This window comes from Caloenas nicobarica, chromosome 3 (genome assembly GCF_036013445.1).
Source record: "Caloenas nicobarica isolate bCalNic1 chromosome 3, bCalNic1.hap1, whole genome shotgun sequence".
Classification (NCBI taxonomy): domain Eukaryota; kingdom Metazoa; phylum Chordata; class Aves; order Columbiformes; family Columbidae; genus Caloenas; species Caloenas nicobarica.
In genome coordinates this window covers 118,616,756-118,632,237 of record NC_088247.1, presented here as the reverse complement: position 1 = coordinate 118,632,237, position 15,482 = coordinate 118,616,756, and the positions used below count along the sequence as shown (strand labels likewise).

At 35.8% G+C, this 15,482-nt stretch overlaps 1 protein-coding gene across 10 annotated transcripts in view; it reads right to left on the bottom strand.

Moving 5' to 3' along the window:
- The window catches only part of USP34 (ubiquitin specific peptidase 34), a 124,262-nt gene that overhangs the window by 77,736 nt on the left and 31,044 nt on the right, over positions 1-15,482 (bottom strand). For 9 of the 10 annotated variants that reach the window (XM_065630611.1, XM_065630616.1, XM_065630614.1 and 6 more), the window contains exons 6-8: positions 14,890-14,957; positions 7,029-7,221; positions 1,766-1,827 (exon numbers count right to left, since the gene is read on the bottom strand). In XM_065630611.1, the coding sequence (XP_065486683.1) occupies positions 1,766-1,827; positions 7,029-7,221; positions 14,890-14,957 (323 nt within the window). The remainder of the gene's footprint in view (positions 1-1,765; positions 1,828-7,028; positions 7,222-14,889; positions 14,958-15,482) is intronic. The other variant, XM_065630620.1, reaches the window with a different exon arrangement.

Genomic DNA, 15,482 nt, shown 5'->3' with positions numbered 1-15,482 from the left:
AGTTACTACTAGTTAAAAACTATTTCATTCACGATGTGTTTCAGAAGACAAACTAAACAAGAAACAGCGCAGTTTCAGGTTTTCGACATGAAGGAAGGAGGAGAAGAAATGGCTAAAACTGAGGTTTGACAGTCCCAGTGTTACAATACACCATCAAGTGGCAGTGCGATATTGAAAATATCCCAGCCAACCAAGCCACAAACATACTCAATGTTTTATGGTCCTGTAGTATCTACTCCTACTGCTACAGAACTAGAGGCTTTGGAAAACAAACAAACAGCACCTCCCAAGGCACTAAATAAACAAATCAATAAATGTGTATTATATTAATATCATCTTAACTATAAGCAATAAATTTGTGCTTACATTTATTATGATATGCAACTTTTTAAAATGTACACGAGCTTAATGACATTACACTCAGGTTTCATCAGATCACAGTAAGATATTTCTGTCATACTTGACAAGAATTCTTTAATTTTCTGACACTATGTATCAAAATTTACTTTGAAATAAATGGATTCATGTTCGCCTATTGATTTGGTGATGAAGGACTGGAAAAAGTTGATCACAAGTGGTTGTTTTGTATTCTCAAGCTATTTTCATACAGTTATGGAAGTAAAACTGCCCTAGATTCTGATCCTTTATTTTTAAAATACCAACTTATTACCATGAATTTCACTTCAAGTAATTGAGTTGTTATATACATGAAATCTACAGTATTCTGGGTTTGACTGCTGCCAGTTTTCAATAAGTAGGTGTTCAAATAAAAGCATCTATAATAAAACCACCCCAAAAAGCAAGCCAACTGCTGCTGTGACAGACTTGTCATCAACGAGCAAAAGAAAACGGGGAGTGTGTGTCTGTAGTGAGACAGATAAAAGCCCCAAGATAAACATCAAGAGTATATCACACCCCAAGATAAACATAAAGAGTACAGGGCATTTCAAAAAGATCAACCTAGCATGTTACGATTACAGAAAAATTTACAAACGCTTTAATGTGTTACCAAGTTTTAGTAACCTTTTTATAAATGTTCCAGAGTTTCATTCACAGGCAGTTCGTGGTTGCAGTGATTTCAAATTGGGTCCATCTTTTTGAAACACTAGAATCCTAGATTTTGCATACTTTGCCAGTTATTAAAAAAAACCAGTTACTCCAACTACCTAAAGACGGTTTCACCTAAATTCTAGGCAGTTCTAACATTAAGTTTAGAGTTCCAACAAAAATCAATAAATTTCCTCACTGGAATACAATCTCACGCATCAACCTTCATGAAGATTTTTGGGAATCTCCTTTAAAATTGTTAAACGCACCTGAATTATACAAATAAGGACTTTGAAGAAAAACAATCAGTAGTTCTACAAGCATAACCTCACCGACTCGCAATGGCACGACAAGTCTTAGTTAACTAAATAATCAGGAGAAACGAGAAGACGGCAAAAATACTACTCGGATATGAATTAGTTGGTTCTTATTTATACATCCCAACGGAGATAATGACTGGTTACAGGTATTTATTATTTCAGCATCTACTTTTTTTTTTCCTTGACTCTCTCTTTTAAGACAGTAAAAAAAAAGCCAGAAACATTTAGAAATATGTTTAAAGTCACCTTTTAAAACCACTTATTAACCCCCCGATTAGAATACGTCTAATAAATGCCTTGGATTATCAGTACTCCCCACTGTGTATAATCCATAACAATACAGAAGAATTGCAATCATAGAACACATTTAAAATATTCAGAATAATGTTCCTACTTACGTTTCTGTGTCTGAAACTAATGACTCATTATTACACACATCATTGAAGGTATGAAGTTGGTTCTACAGTTAGAAAAAGGAAGAAAAATTAAAAATTTATCTAAATATTTTGTGAGGTAGTTTTACATCTAAAAATAGTATTAGCAACGGTAAACATTTTTTTCTACTATTTCCAATGTTTTTTAACAAATTGCTTTCACAAAAATTTTAACATGCATTCTGGTAGTCAAGAGGGATCAATTATCTTTTAAATCAACCTTTCTTTCACTAAAGCAATTAAATGATGTTACGAAACTCCACCCACTCCAGAAATCAAAACAAAGTGTAGTAGCAGTCACTTTGCACATGGGTTTTCATGAGATATAAAACACATACTTTGGTTTAGGATGAGTTTCCCCATTATTGTAACGTTTACTACGACAGCAAAGATTTCTTTTGTCACATTCTCAGTGTTGAAAGTTTACAAAGTTAGAGAGTGAAAATTACATGTTTTTATATGAAATGAAGCTTTGAAAAGTATCTGAACTGATAAATTCAAGATAACCAAGCAAAAAAAAAAAAAAAAAAGCCTGTTAAAGGTGTACATCTCTTTTCCACCCTTTCCATCAACATCATATTTCCAGATACAGAGATGGCTCTGTATCCAATTCTTTACACGTCCATAATATTTTTAAAATACTTACAATTATGTAATAAAATAAATTTGTCATCTTGTTTTCCAAAAAAATAAAGCCACAGTAATCTGAATTTTTGAAATTCAAATTTAACTTGCTGCATAACTTCATCAAAATAATTACTTTTCTCTTTCTTGAAACAAGTTTGGTACATGCACTCTGTAATTTGGGTGACAGCCAATGTAATGCAGTCTTTACACAAAGATTTGTGCCTAATCTCAACAACTTTCATGGGAAAAAATGTTTTTGAAGAAACAAAATCGAAAATATGCATTAAAATTAGTGAGACACGGGAGCCGATTACACAAGTATTAGTAGGTAAGTTATTCATAGATACTTTGAAATGTAACACATTTAGTAGTGGAAAAACATGTGAAGAGAACTTCATTAAGTTGTTATGACCAACTAGAATTGAGTCAAATACAGAAGGGAAAGTTCACTGGCTTTTCGGAAGACTTACCCCCCAACCAAAAATGTTCTGGAAGGGATCAAAGAGTGAAAGTGTATTGAACTGTCACAATCATTTGAAATCCATGGTCACATGTTGATCCACATTTCCCACACAAAATCCTTATCCAAAGGAATTCTGACCAAAGATGTTCTTTTTCATATCGTAAGAATTGTTTGAAAATTCCAGTGATTTCAACTAAAGTCTCAGAATTCTGACACAACAGCGCACCACAAAGTCCACATGGGACAGTGTTACACCACCTTATTCTCACTCACCTCCTAACATTTTTTTCACTTCGTGTTCTGTTACCGTGAAATGACAGAGGGAACAAAGTTCTTTTTTTTTTTTTTTACCATATATGAAACATTGGAAGAAGCTAAAGAGGCCTAGGCCCAGACACTCGATTAATGTAACACAAATGTGTTAGTTATGAAGCACAGCACAGGTATAAAGTCTTCAGCAAAGAAAGCTGAGAACAAAAAGGCATCTCCACAGTTAGTCTTTTCTCAAAGTGATTCAACTTTCTACATAGGAAACCAATGCAAGAAGAATAAATCCGCACTGTTCAAGTATTGCACTGGCTTTGTTCGGGAAAACCCTCACAATCGTGCGTTTACATTTTCACTGTTTCACAGAACCAGCTCAAAAGGAGTTGAAAAAATGAAGAAGGAAGGATGGCCAGATTAGTTCTGAGCATTCCTTTTCACATCTTTAAGTTCACCTGTACCTGGAAGGCCAGGAAAACAGAGTCCTATTTGTGAAGGAATAGTAGAAGGAAAAGGGTATTTTGGAGCTGAACCACCTCAACAGATGAACGGGAGATGAAATCAAAATGAAGCAAAGTAACAAAAATAAAGCTTCAGGTATATCTGGTTTATATTTTGCTGTTCTTTTCTGTAGCTATTTCCAACTTCAGATTCAGTTACTCAAGCTCCCGCTTTGCTAAAATTAACTTTCATGTGTCTATCTTCAACCTTGTTTTGTAAATAAGAACTTTAAGTCAGCTGATTGGACACATTATGTATATGCTGCTCTTCAAGGGAGGCAAGTCTATATTTGGTGGTAAGCAAATATCAGCTCTGGATGCCATACAGCCTGTAGTCTGTGAGTCTCAAGAAGTTCCATGAAACTGAAAGGTTTAATTCTAGGGCTGGCCATGTTAGCTGTCAGACAGGAGAACAATAATAATAATTTAAAAAAACATCTCTTGGCAGATACAAATCAACACCTCCATGCTAGAAGACATTCATCTGTTTGCATTCACTGATATTTTTGGTCAAAGATTTCTGTCTCCACAATGACAGCAAAAGTACATTTATCTTGCAAAAGGAACAATCAGGCAAGCCATAGAAATTATTCTACGAACTCTATTTTAATCTTGATCTTGTGAGCTGAAATTAGAATCTGCATCTGAGTCAACTTTCCATGTGAAATTTCAGAAGAAACTTTTCTTTGAAATAAAGTATATTTCGAAATGTTCAGACCTGAAAATAATTTGCTCATAAACTTGCTAAAACTTTCCTTTGAATCTTCACATCTATTTGCAAAATGAAATGAAGAATTGCTTCAAGGCTAAATGCTTAACTTTTGGCAAATGAAAATCCGGGGAAGAAAAACATTTTGCAGTTGCAGGTATCGTGGATCTAAAGTCTTGAATACAAAACGAAAAGCTGAAATCGTGTTGGTTGGAAAGAACATTTCAACAAAAATTACTTTGACAAATTCTAGCCAAAGACATATGTAGAAAAAAGAAACTTTCAAAAAGTAGTCATGAAGGTACACCTGTAATACAGAAGGTTGTGTGAATATACTAAGGAAGCTGAACTACGTGACATCTTTGTTTGCAAAGAGGACAGAAAAGTTCAGTGCAGAGGCAGGCAAAGTTTCTGTCAATTTTGGTTCAGATTTCACAATCAAAGTTGCACACACCTGGCAATTAAAATTGTTCCAGGCAAACCATGCAAAACTAAATAGAGCAAAATGCTTCTCAAACTCAAAAACCGACAAGAAAAATCGAAATATGCTTCTCGCAAAGAGATCTTTGCAAGATCTTGAAAAAGAAAAGCAGACAAAATTTCCTATGATTTGAATGAGAAAGAATAATAAGTTGTCCCAGTATACCAGAGCAATTTTAGAGAATGTTCATATTAAAAAAAGACTCGATAACTTCTTAAACAATATTTCATTTTTTTTACCAGCTGAAAGCATTTCACTTTAGTCTGAAAATACTGTAAAATTTTGCTTCTGGTAATATGTCTGTTATTAAAAATTTCACTTTTACAGTCATATTTATCAATCACAACAGGTCAAAACATGGAACTACTTAAAATTATACAATTTCACACCCCCTAAAATGTACTACATGCCTGAAAAAAATAAAAAAACCTGATGTAGTCTTATTTTCAGACTTTCTTTTGGTAAAGATACACAAAAAGACATACATTAGTAGTTGAGCAAGGACAATTGTACAAAATCAAATGAAAGTACTTAAAGGAATAAAAATCGAATGCAATTGGAACTATGCAAACATTGGAAATTTACTTCAAAATCAATGATGCTGAAAATGACATTTTCCAAAACCGTGCAGAATAAAAAAGTCAATGGCCACATTTTAAAATGTATCTGCCAGATATTATGAGATATCTGTATACTGTATAAATAATAAAGAACATGACAATGAAAAATCAAACCACAAATATATGTTCTATTTTCACCTAAGACTTCATCAACTCTCTAAAGTTTCCTTATTACACAATAGGAACCCTGGACATCCACTTTACACTAATAAATTATGACAGAAGAATAGAATTCAGGCACTGATTATTTATATGTAGCATTCATATAAAGTCATATCAATTACTTATGTATATAAATTATAATTACGGTTATGTCACTGTCTCTTCCAAAAGTTAAATTTCTCTGTATCTTGCTTTAGCATCTCTACAGATGAACTGCATTATGTTTTTATTCATATAAATGCAAAAGCAAAAGGACAATGCATTCAAGTCCAATAAATGCCGTTACCCTTAGAATAGCATTTGATTAATGCTGAGTGGATGTATAATAGTTCACAGACCTTTTTTATTTTAACTGAGTAGGTCACATACCTATGTAAATTAAATATTGACTTTGGTTAAAAACCTCTAATAATCTGACTGGAAATACTTACAGGTTACTTTAAATTGCCATTTATTAAAATAATTATAAGTACTTCTATATTTAAATATAGTGAGAAGCAAAATCAAATTTATGTAAATTTGTATTCACAGAGAGTCACTGACTGATACTCTGTAATTAGAACAGAGAAGGCCAAATGTGCTCAGAAAATACTACGAAACTTAAGGAGAACATTTGTTCATTCCAGTGTAATTTGTTCCTATTCATCATTTTGTGCACCAAGGCAAACACGACAATAGGAGCTATAAATGCTAAATACAGGAATGTCAGAAGAAACACAAAATCAAAAAGGCTCAGATGGATTAAAAAGTTCACTTTTGACTTTCTGTACAACTCTCTCTCTATGGCTACAATATGTACGTAGGAAGCAACGTCAGACAAAGGAAGCAAAACAGATGCTGACTGGTGCAACGTGGAGGATTTCCATGGGAAAAAGTGGGGTTTTTTTGGTTTTAATCTATTTCTATTTGATGCTACATATATATTTACCTCTTCAATTCAGTCTTCTGCTAATGAATGTGGAAATGCTCTCGAGCAACAGACTATACTAAACAAACAGGAAAAAGAGGCGTGTACAATACAAAAAAGCAACTAATTGCAGCAGAACCAAGACACTGTAAAGGTAAAAATGCAAACAGATTGAAAGCCTCCGGAAACAAATAGAGCCCTGTCAAGGGACTAACTTTCAACACAGCTGTCACAAAAAATGGTTATAAGAGTTTTGTTTAGCATGGTAAATTGTTTGGGGAACGTGTTACAGTTCCATATGCTGCAAACATAGCCGTCATGTGGACTTATCTCTCAGTGAACCCTCTATTCACAGTCATGACTTTAATTTCCTAAGACTGCATCTAAGAGGATTCTGCTGTTTTTCCACATTCAAAAAGCCCCCCCCAAAACTCATAAAACACAAAAAGAAGCATTTCTTCTAAATAGTATTTATATTTTTAAAAAGTTCTTACTGTTATTTGACTCAGCCCAGCCAATCTCATGGTTAGAGTTGGAGACATAAAGTATTTAAACGCAAGATCAAGACTTTCTTTATCAAAACACAAGGCTGTATCCAATGGTTCTTTAACTGTGCTCCACATTAAATCTGCCATGTTCCGGGCTGCACTCTGTCGCAATTCCTGGTCTGAAAGTTTACATAAATACCTAGAATAAATTACAAATGGAAGAAAAAAAAAGGTATCATTCAAAATGGAACATTCTTGAGACACCGTCTTGATTATAGCAAATATATATTTCCAATAGTCTAAGAGTACTAAGTCTTTAAATATCAGTATCAAAAGCTGGCAACATTTTAAAAAAACACCAAGGAAAAACACTGTGCATAGTATTTTAAAAAGTAAATAAATTTCTTATTTTAAACCTCTTCAGATCTCTTTAATTCCACAAAATGACAGGAAAACCATGGAGTTCTTTGGAAATGTAGGTTAGAAACCAAAAGCTCATATCTGTTCCATGGGAAGGTGCCCTCTCCTCAGATAGCTGCATCACGTTTACTTACTTATTTAAAACTGAAGTGTCACAATCCACTTAACATATTAATATACTTTCAAACTGAATTTCTGGAAAGAGCATCAGTGGACGACAAACAGTTCGCTCTGACAGCAAGAACACCCTGAAGATTAATATATCCTTGTTTGCGGTCTCAGTCACAGAACAGAAAAAACTTAACATTGCGCAATCACGTTCTGATACAATTTGAGTAAACGCGGCACATGCACATTTTTTCTGCCATCTCCATGTGTCATCTGTGCTGTACATCAGCACTCCCTGTGCCACTGCGCTGATTTCGCAACAGGTTCGTACACAAACGCAGGCCCAAATTCTTTCTTCTCTTGACAGTAATTCTGATCTTTAAGAACACAGGAGAAGCATCACCAAGGATCTTAGGAGCCTTCTAGAGAAACCAATAATGCTAAAGAATTTTATACTGCTAAGTTCTTCCTACTGCAGGCACCTCAGCTAACGGGTCATCTGATTGTGCACAATAAGTCTTAATACAGATATTCTCTGCAAATGGGAGGATGAAGAAATAATCATCTGTAAGAACTAATTTACAGAAGCCAGCACAACCTCAGCCTTACCTAAGAAACTACACCAAGATGTACCAAGAAAACCTGTACTGAAATGCCTGTAAAGTTCACACATAAAACACTGACACAGTTGAGAATTTCTTCTAAACTGAATGCCTAAGACAAAAATGTTTAAGAAACAAGCTTTTCTAAGCTTATTTTCAAGCAGGTAAAGATTGCACAGTGGAAGGTACATACATACATTTAGCATAATTATTTTTTTCTGCTGTACTTCAGCATTTTGAAGTTTCAACTACATCCAAGCTATATTTAACTACACAAAAATGCATTAAAAATCCATTTGTTTGACAGCCTAAGCTTGGATCTCTCCTTGGAGACTGGCCAACTAGATGCACGAATCTTTTAAACACAAGAGATATTAAACTACACTTAACTTGATTTATGCAGCATTCCTTTGCATTTACATCATATAAACATCAGTGATTTTTTTTTAAGAGCAAAAATACAGGCCCTGACTCTTATTTAGATTGAGGCCCTTTTTCACAGCTCTTGTGTAGAGGCCTTAAAATAAACACACTTAAACAACACTTAGCATTGTCAAACATAGGAAAGAGACTTTAGTGCAAATAATCACAGAGACTGTAGATCTATGATAGAAATCACAGATAAGTAAGGGTAGGACAAAAGAAGGACCAAATCCTTCACTGTTATTAATTGTGAACTTTCTCTGGTCATGTGGAGCACCAGAAATCAGATCATGGGAAGAAAGGAATGCGTCTGTGCTATGAATTCTAAACAAAAGAAAAGTAGCATCAGGAAGAGAATACCCGTTTGAAAAAGCTCAGGAGCAAAGCAGAGCAGTGACCTACCTTTAACCTACAGACAGGTGAAAGGAGTTACACATTGATAAAAAGATGCAGTGGTCCATGTCAAAACATAACAGTCTCAATATAACGATCAGCAATCTCAGGCCGGTTTTTATCTCCTCATTTTCGTACGCAAACTATATTCAGCCCTAGTTCCCAAAGCTCTTCAGTGTCCATGATGCACATCAAGTCATACTCAACTGTTTTGTGAAGCATTTCTAAAGGTCCCGAGGTGTTAAAATAAATTATATGAATTTTCTCATTCTACATATGACAGACAACGAGTGCTTGTATGCAACAGACAGGTGGGAACGGACACAGATCTACCTACACAGAAAGAAGGGTGATTTTGTGGCATCACTAAATTTCTGTAACAGGACTTTCACCTGAAATGTTCCCCACACTAGAAAGTTTGGAGAAGCAACTATACTAATCGAGTTTACATAACAAAACATTTTTTATTTTAATGCAACAGGATCAGTATAAACCTTTCATTCATAAAATTCACACCACAACAACATTTTAAAGGTTCTTTCAGCACGTTTACTGTATTTAATCCAAGCCTGAATCAGACTCCTGTCATGTTTTCTGTATTACAGTTTCATTAAGAGACAGCGTTTTAAAAAAATCCCACTTTATAATAACTGAAACTACCGTGTAGGTGCATTTTCACAGCTACAGACATATTTCAACAGGATAATCTGTTTTGCCAAGGCCCTTAAGAAAGCTACAGAGAAACGACCCCTTTTTACTCGTTAACCTGCACTGTAGGTTTTTTTAATGCACCTGGGTTATTCTAATCATGCACAGTACAAATGTAGAAGGCAGCAAACTTGTGTTTACGAGTACAACTCCATCTACACCAGAAAATTTACTGGCCCTACTACACTGGTCATAAATCAAATATGATCATAGCTTTACAACCAGGATTAAAACTATAGAAACTTGCCGAGTAAGCCAAGCCTCATTTTTATTGGGCAGCCTAAGCCCATCTGTATCACTAAACTAGGCTCATTTTGTGCTTTTACCAGTAGAACACTGTCATTATTAACAAACAAGACACCTTTAGCTAACACTGGCAAGTAACACACACCTTTCCTTACACTGAAGAACTGTAAACTTGCTGCATTGCCTTACGTAAGAACAATGATACTGGAGCAAGGCAAAAGGTCTATTTAGCCCAAAATAGCCACTCTAAAAGTGGATGAAAGATTTATCCCACGTATTAAAAAAGTGGATGAACCTATCTACTACTGTGAATTCATTCCTCCCTTTCTATTTATACTTTGGGCGCTCTCATTAACCTGTGCTGGTTAGCTTCACAATTATGTTCGCCTGAAAACCAATCTCCTTTCATTTTTGTTAAGTCTGCAGCCTGACAACTGTATTGCATGTTCTCCATGCCTTGTTTTGGGAAAACTGCAAATTATCATTCCCTGCTTGTCTTGGTATCACTCGTATAACAGCCACCTCCCTGTCAAAAAAAATCCCAGACTATATCTCTCCTCCTATCAATGTAATTTTTTACCTCCTACCTTCTTCATCACCCTTCCTATCACCTAGGTAGTTCTGTTATTATCTCTGTGAGATGGAACCATCTGAACTATAAATGTGAATATGTGACTGATTCAAAATAATGGCTTACTAATGGCTTCCATTCTACCGTTCATTATTTCTTTTAATTCCTAAATTCTTGTCATTTTGATTCTGATGAGCATTAAGTCTTAGAGGAACATATGAACAATACTTCAGGATCTGTGTGATCTAGTAAATCTGACATTTCTGCCTAAACGAGACTTTTGGAAAGAAACATACATATGCATAAGGGATAGTCTATATATATATATATATAGGATCTGTCCTGCCAGCCTAGCATACTTAATCAGTAAGTATATATTATATAAATTTAAGCAAACATACACATTAATTTAAAATAAATCAGTTTTAGTCTAGTGAAACTATTTAAATTTGCTCAATTTGGGGATAGAGAGAGAGTTCAGTTTTAAACGTGCAGTTCCATGATAATGTAACGCTTACAGTCACATCTTATGCTTCAAGACTACTACTACTCAGCTGTGAAATAATCTTTTTTCCCTTAATATGACTCCTTTGGACCACAGCTGCAAAAGGGACATCAGGCAGAATGAGTCAGAGCCCCTCAGTGATATGAAGAATTCACTTAAGTATCTGGCTATTGTCTCCTACTTGCCCATCCTTTGCACCTACAGCATAAATTTTCAGATTTTTGGAGGAGTGGAGTATTTTTTGCAACGGAAAACTCCAAGGCTTATTACAAGAATACTTCGTGACGTTAAGTAGCAAGGAGTGGTCTTGGGCACTCCCATAAACCCCAAATTTGTAAGAAAAATATTTTTAAGCAGAATAATTTGAATTCTTCCAGCTGCATTCTCTCTCTCCCTGTGTTCCACAGGAAGCATTGCGGATCAACAGTCTGTTTGGAGCTTCCAGTTCCTCTGCGTATCCCAGTGCCATGTGTGTGCTCTGTGCTGAGACTGCACAGCCGACACATCAGCAACCGCCACCGGCAATTTACCCTCAATGTGCTTGAGCATGGAACATTCTCTTTCTCCCGAACTGGGGCAGAGACACAAATCCTTCATAAAAAATCTCTCAAGATCCATCTGGAAGCAGGAGAGAGGAAAAAGGGAGGGGAGGAAAAAGGGTTCGAACTAAATATGATACTGGTCAGCGCTAATGCTACACATAGCTCAGGTGTTACCAGAGGAACATTAAGTAAGTAGGTGATATCAAGTGTGATGTGAGAGAAAGAAGAATTTTAGGTCCTTTCCTTCACACTATCCAGCACTTTTTGATGGTTTATAGAGGCACTTACAATATCAGACATACGACTTTATCTCTTCTTGTAAAACTGGACTTCATTGCTAGTCACTTTCTTTCTAAAAGGACAGAACTATTCAGGACACTTCTAATCAACAATCTTGCCACTGAAAAAACACTGTCCACAAAACACTGCTGTTTCCAGCTCCTGCTCTCTTGAGGTATTCAGTATCTGCAACCATGGAGAGCATCCCTCATCTCAGACCTCGAGGTGGAAGTCAGCTGGAACCAATGTCTTTTATGAAGAGACATCATCAACAACTTGCTCTCATTTACAGCTGCAATAAGCTATGACTTCTATTCTTGAGTCACTTTGTCATTAAGTCTCTCATTTCATGAGAATTTTGAAACTTGAAATGCAGAATTCTAAGATATTAGGACGAGGAAAAGCTTCTTGCTGAAGAAGTCAAAACTACTTTGCTTCTTTACTGAACGCATGTCCTTTATTTCTTTCCTAAACTGCTTAGAATCATAGAATCATTTCAGTTGGAAGAGACCCTCAGGATCAGAGTCCAACCGTAATCTAACCTAACTCTAGCCCTAAACCATGTCTCTAAGAACCTTGTCTAAAAACATGGGCCCTTCAGAGGCAAGATACGATTGCTAGTGCTCCATTCCCCAGGCAGAAAATAACATTTATTGGTCTTTTTTCTTGGTAGCAGCAGTAATGACAGGATTGTGTCCATGATCTTTACAAATTCCAGCAGTCTCCTCTACACAAATATATACTTTGCTATTCATTTCATCCACTCCTAGTAGAAATAACCACAGAACGAGAACATAAAGGTTAACCTCATCTGATGAAAGATGCTGCTAAGATGCCAGTCAGGTGATCCCTTTCTGCTTACGCTGATCAGCACTCCAAAAAGCAGTTCTTGCAAGGAGCTGACATGAGCAGCCATTTAGACTAACGGTCAGTCAAGAGCTCATTCTAAACTAACACCCTCTCCAAGCACTCTTTCTTACTTGACATAGCAGCAGAAGCTACTGCAGGATTTGTTTCAAAGATGCTGTGCTACTCTGCCCCAGATTACATTTGCCTTTTTTTTTTTTACTAAAGTAAGAAGCAGATGGAGACCTAGAGACCCAAGCTGCCAAGACAAGATCTCTAAGCCTGACAACCACATGGGGTGAGCTGCATATATCAAGAAAGTCATTTTTTACCAAAGGCAAAGTGTTAACTTCTGCTCCATATAAAGGTATGGCACTAGAGATTATTCTTCTTAGATGGCCTCCAAGCTTTATGTCCCACTTGGTAAGTGCATCTTCACAAAGCGAGCTTTGGATTTCATGATATTGAGAAATCCCCGATCTCCCATCAGGATTAGGTGGTGAAAAAAGGAAACTTGGCAGAACATTCCCTTCCTTCTCCAAACAGGTGTTTTCCATAGGTATATCCTGTATCAATATTCCCATTCAGATTGACATGAACGTATTGTGACTGCTCAGAACAGACATCAAGGGCATGATTTATGGCAAAAAGCTGCTGGATAAATCACCTTTTAAACCAGATGCAAATATTCTATGAATAAAGTAAAGGAGAAGAGATGAGGAGAACAGAGGGAAAAATCCAGTTCATTCCAGTGACCCTAATTACACCTGCAGTTATAAAACAGAAAATACTTTAAGAATTACAGGATGACAAACAAGTGAGGATTAACAGCAAAGACTGCAGGCTGCATTATTTTGTCTCACTCAAGTTCCTTCTCATCAGCCTATCTCTAATTGTTGATCCTTCAATGTTCTTTATAATTTCCATACATTGGAAGATGATAGGCAAGACTCATGGATCAAATTCCCAGATACACGAACAACCATTAGTGGAATATGTACAGAGACAAGAACCTGGAGATCCTCTGCCTGTCCTTCCTAGACTGCTTTGTGATTGATAATTACATTTAAAAGATTTCGAAGATAACATATCAGCATGAAAGGAGTGCACACAGATGTGATATATTTTAATAAAAGATCAGAATACCTTCTCTCTGCTGATATCATTTGGGTAGAAACCATGTTATAACAAGATAGATCGATAGCCAAGTCACTACTGAAATTTTTGCAGCCAAAACTCTTTACAATTAAAACCAGAACATATTAAAATCCGAAACACAGTTCTGAGCCTCATTGTTCTGTGCACTTTTTTATTGCCCATGTCACTATTTCTGTTGAGTGTGATTTTATCCTGGTATAGTTAAGACAATACAGTCTGTAAAGGCACATGTATTGCCATCAGGGAAGTAAGCTACAGCCAGCATAAGCAGAATTCTAACATGACGCTTATAGGAAATCCAGAGCCTTGGAGGAGCTGTGGGGCCATGGGAGGGCAGTGGCCTTTGGGGTTGTCTGCACCAGCAAAGCTTAATGTTGGGTCACTGGCAGGAGAATCAGCTGTGACCACCCTCCACCTCCAGGCAGATACACATACACGAGATAATTTCATCAGCAGCTCATTGGATATTTTTCTATTGTCCTGAGAAAGCAAATAAAAATCAAATTGCCTGTAAAATTAAATATCTTTGTAAGTATTTTAATTTTGAAGTGTTTTTCACGATAGGCAGCTTGATATAAAGAAAATCTTTGGGGCTGGATATATTTAGATACATAAAAGTGCGAGTAGACTTTTGATCACACTTCAGTTCCTGCCAGCTGGAAATACAGAACATCGAAATGGGAAGCAGTGTTAAAACTCAGTATATGAAATCTCAATGACTACATATTGCTCTTCTTCTTACATTGTCTCGTTGCAATTTTTATGTAAACTTTTATCAAGATACTGCGGTATGTGAAACTGTATTACAATTGAACCTGGCACGACATGTCGGAATAGGCCTGGATGTCACAATAAAAATGCCATTAACGAGATTGATCTCATTGATACCGAAATCAGAGAGACATAAGGAGCTGCCCAAACTAACTCTAAACATTACCTTCACTCTCCTTGCTGAAGTGATACAGTCAGAACAACAACTTGAACAATTAAAAGTGTATCAGCTGACATTATAAATAGGTGCTGTCAAAAAGTCCCACCAGAAAAACTCTTAAATTAAAAAAATTACCTGATAACATAAGTCCTAAAGGGTATAATGTGCTGCATGACAGCAGGGATGTGAAGCCATATTCTGATCTATAATGCAAAAACATAAATAGATAAAAATTTCATTAATGACATTTAATGAGAATGGTAAAAAATGAAATATTGTTGGTACATTTGCACATGCAACCCCACTGTAAAAAAAAAGGCTTTGTTGTTGTTTTTCATTCAACTTCAATTCTTTCAACTTCTTAATTTTCTGATTTTCAAAGCTGTTATCTGAGGAATATTTCTGTGACTTACAAACAGGAGTTGCATCTTTTCTTCTAGTGATTGGAAAACATAAACTTTGTATAAACAGTATCATATTGCCCACGTCTCATTTCTGAATTTTCTGCAGTTTCTTGTAGGAAAAACTGCTACTCAGCCTTGTAGATTTTCTTTTTCCTTTCATGTCTACAGGAAAATTATTCCATTCTTTCTGTTCCTTGCAAATCTCTCCTAAATCAAGTAGAATTATTTGAGTTGTGTTGATGTTTTGCTTCTTAGGGCTTATATATTCTATAAAATAGAACTATGTTTCATAACCGGTGATTAAGCACAGTTCTTTTACTACCA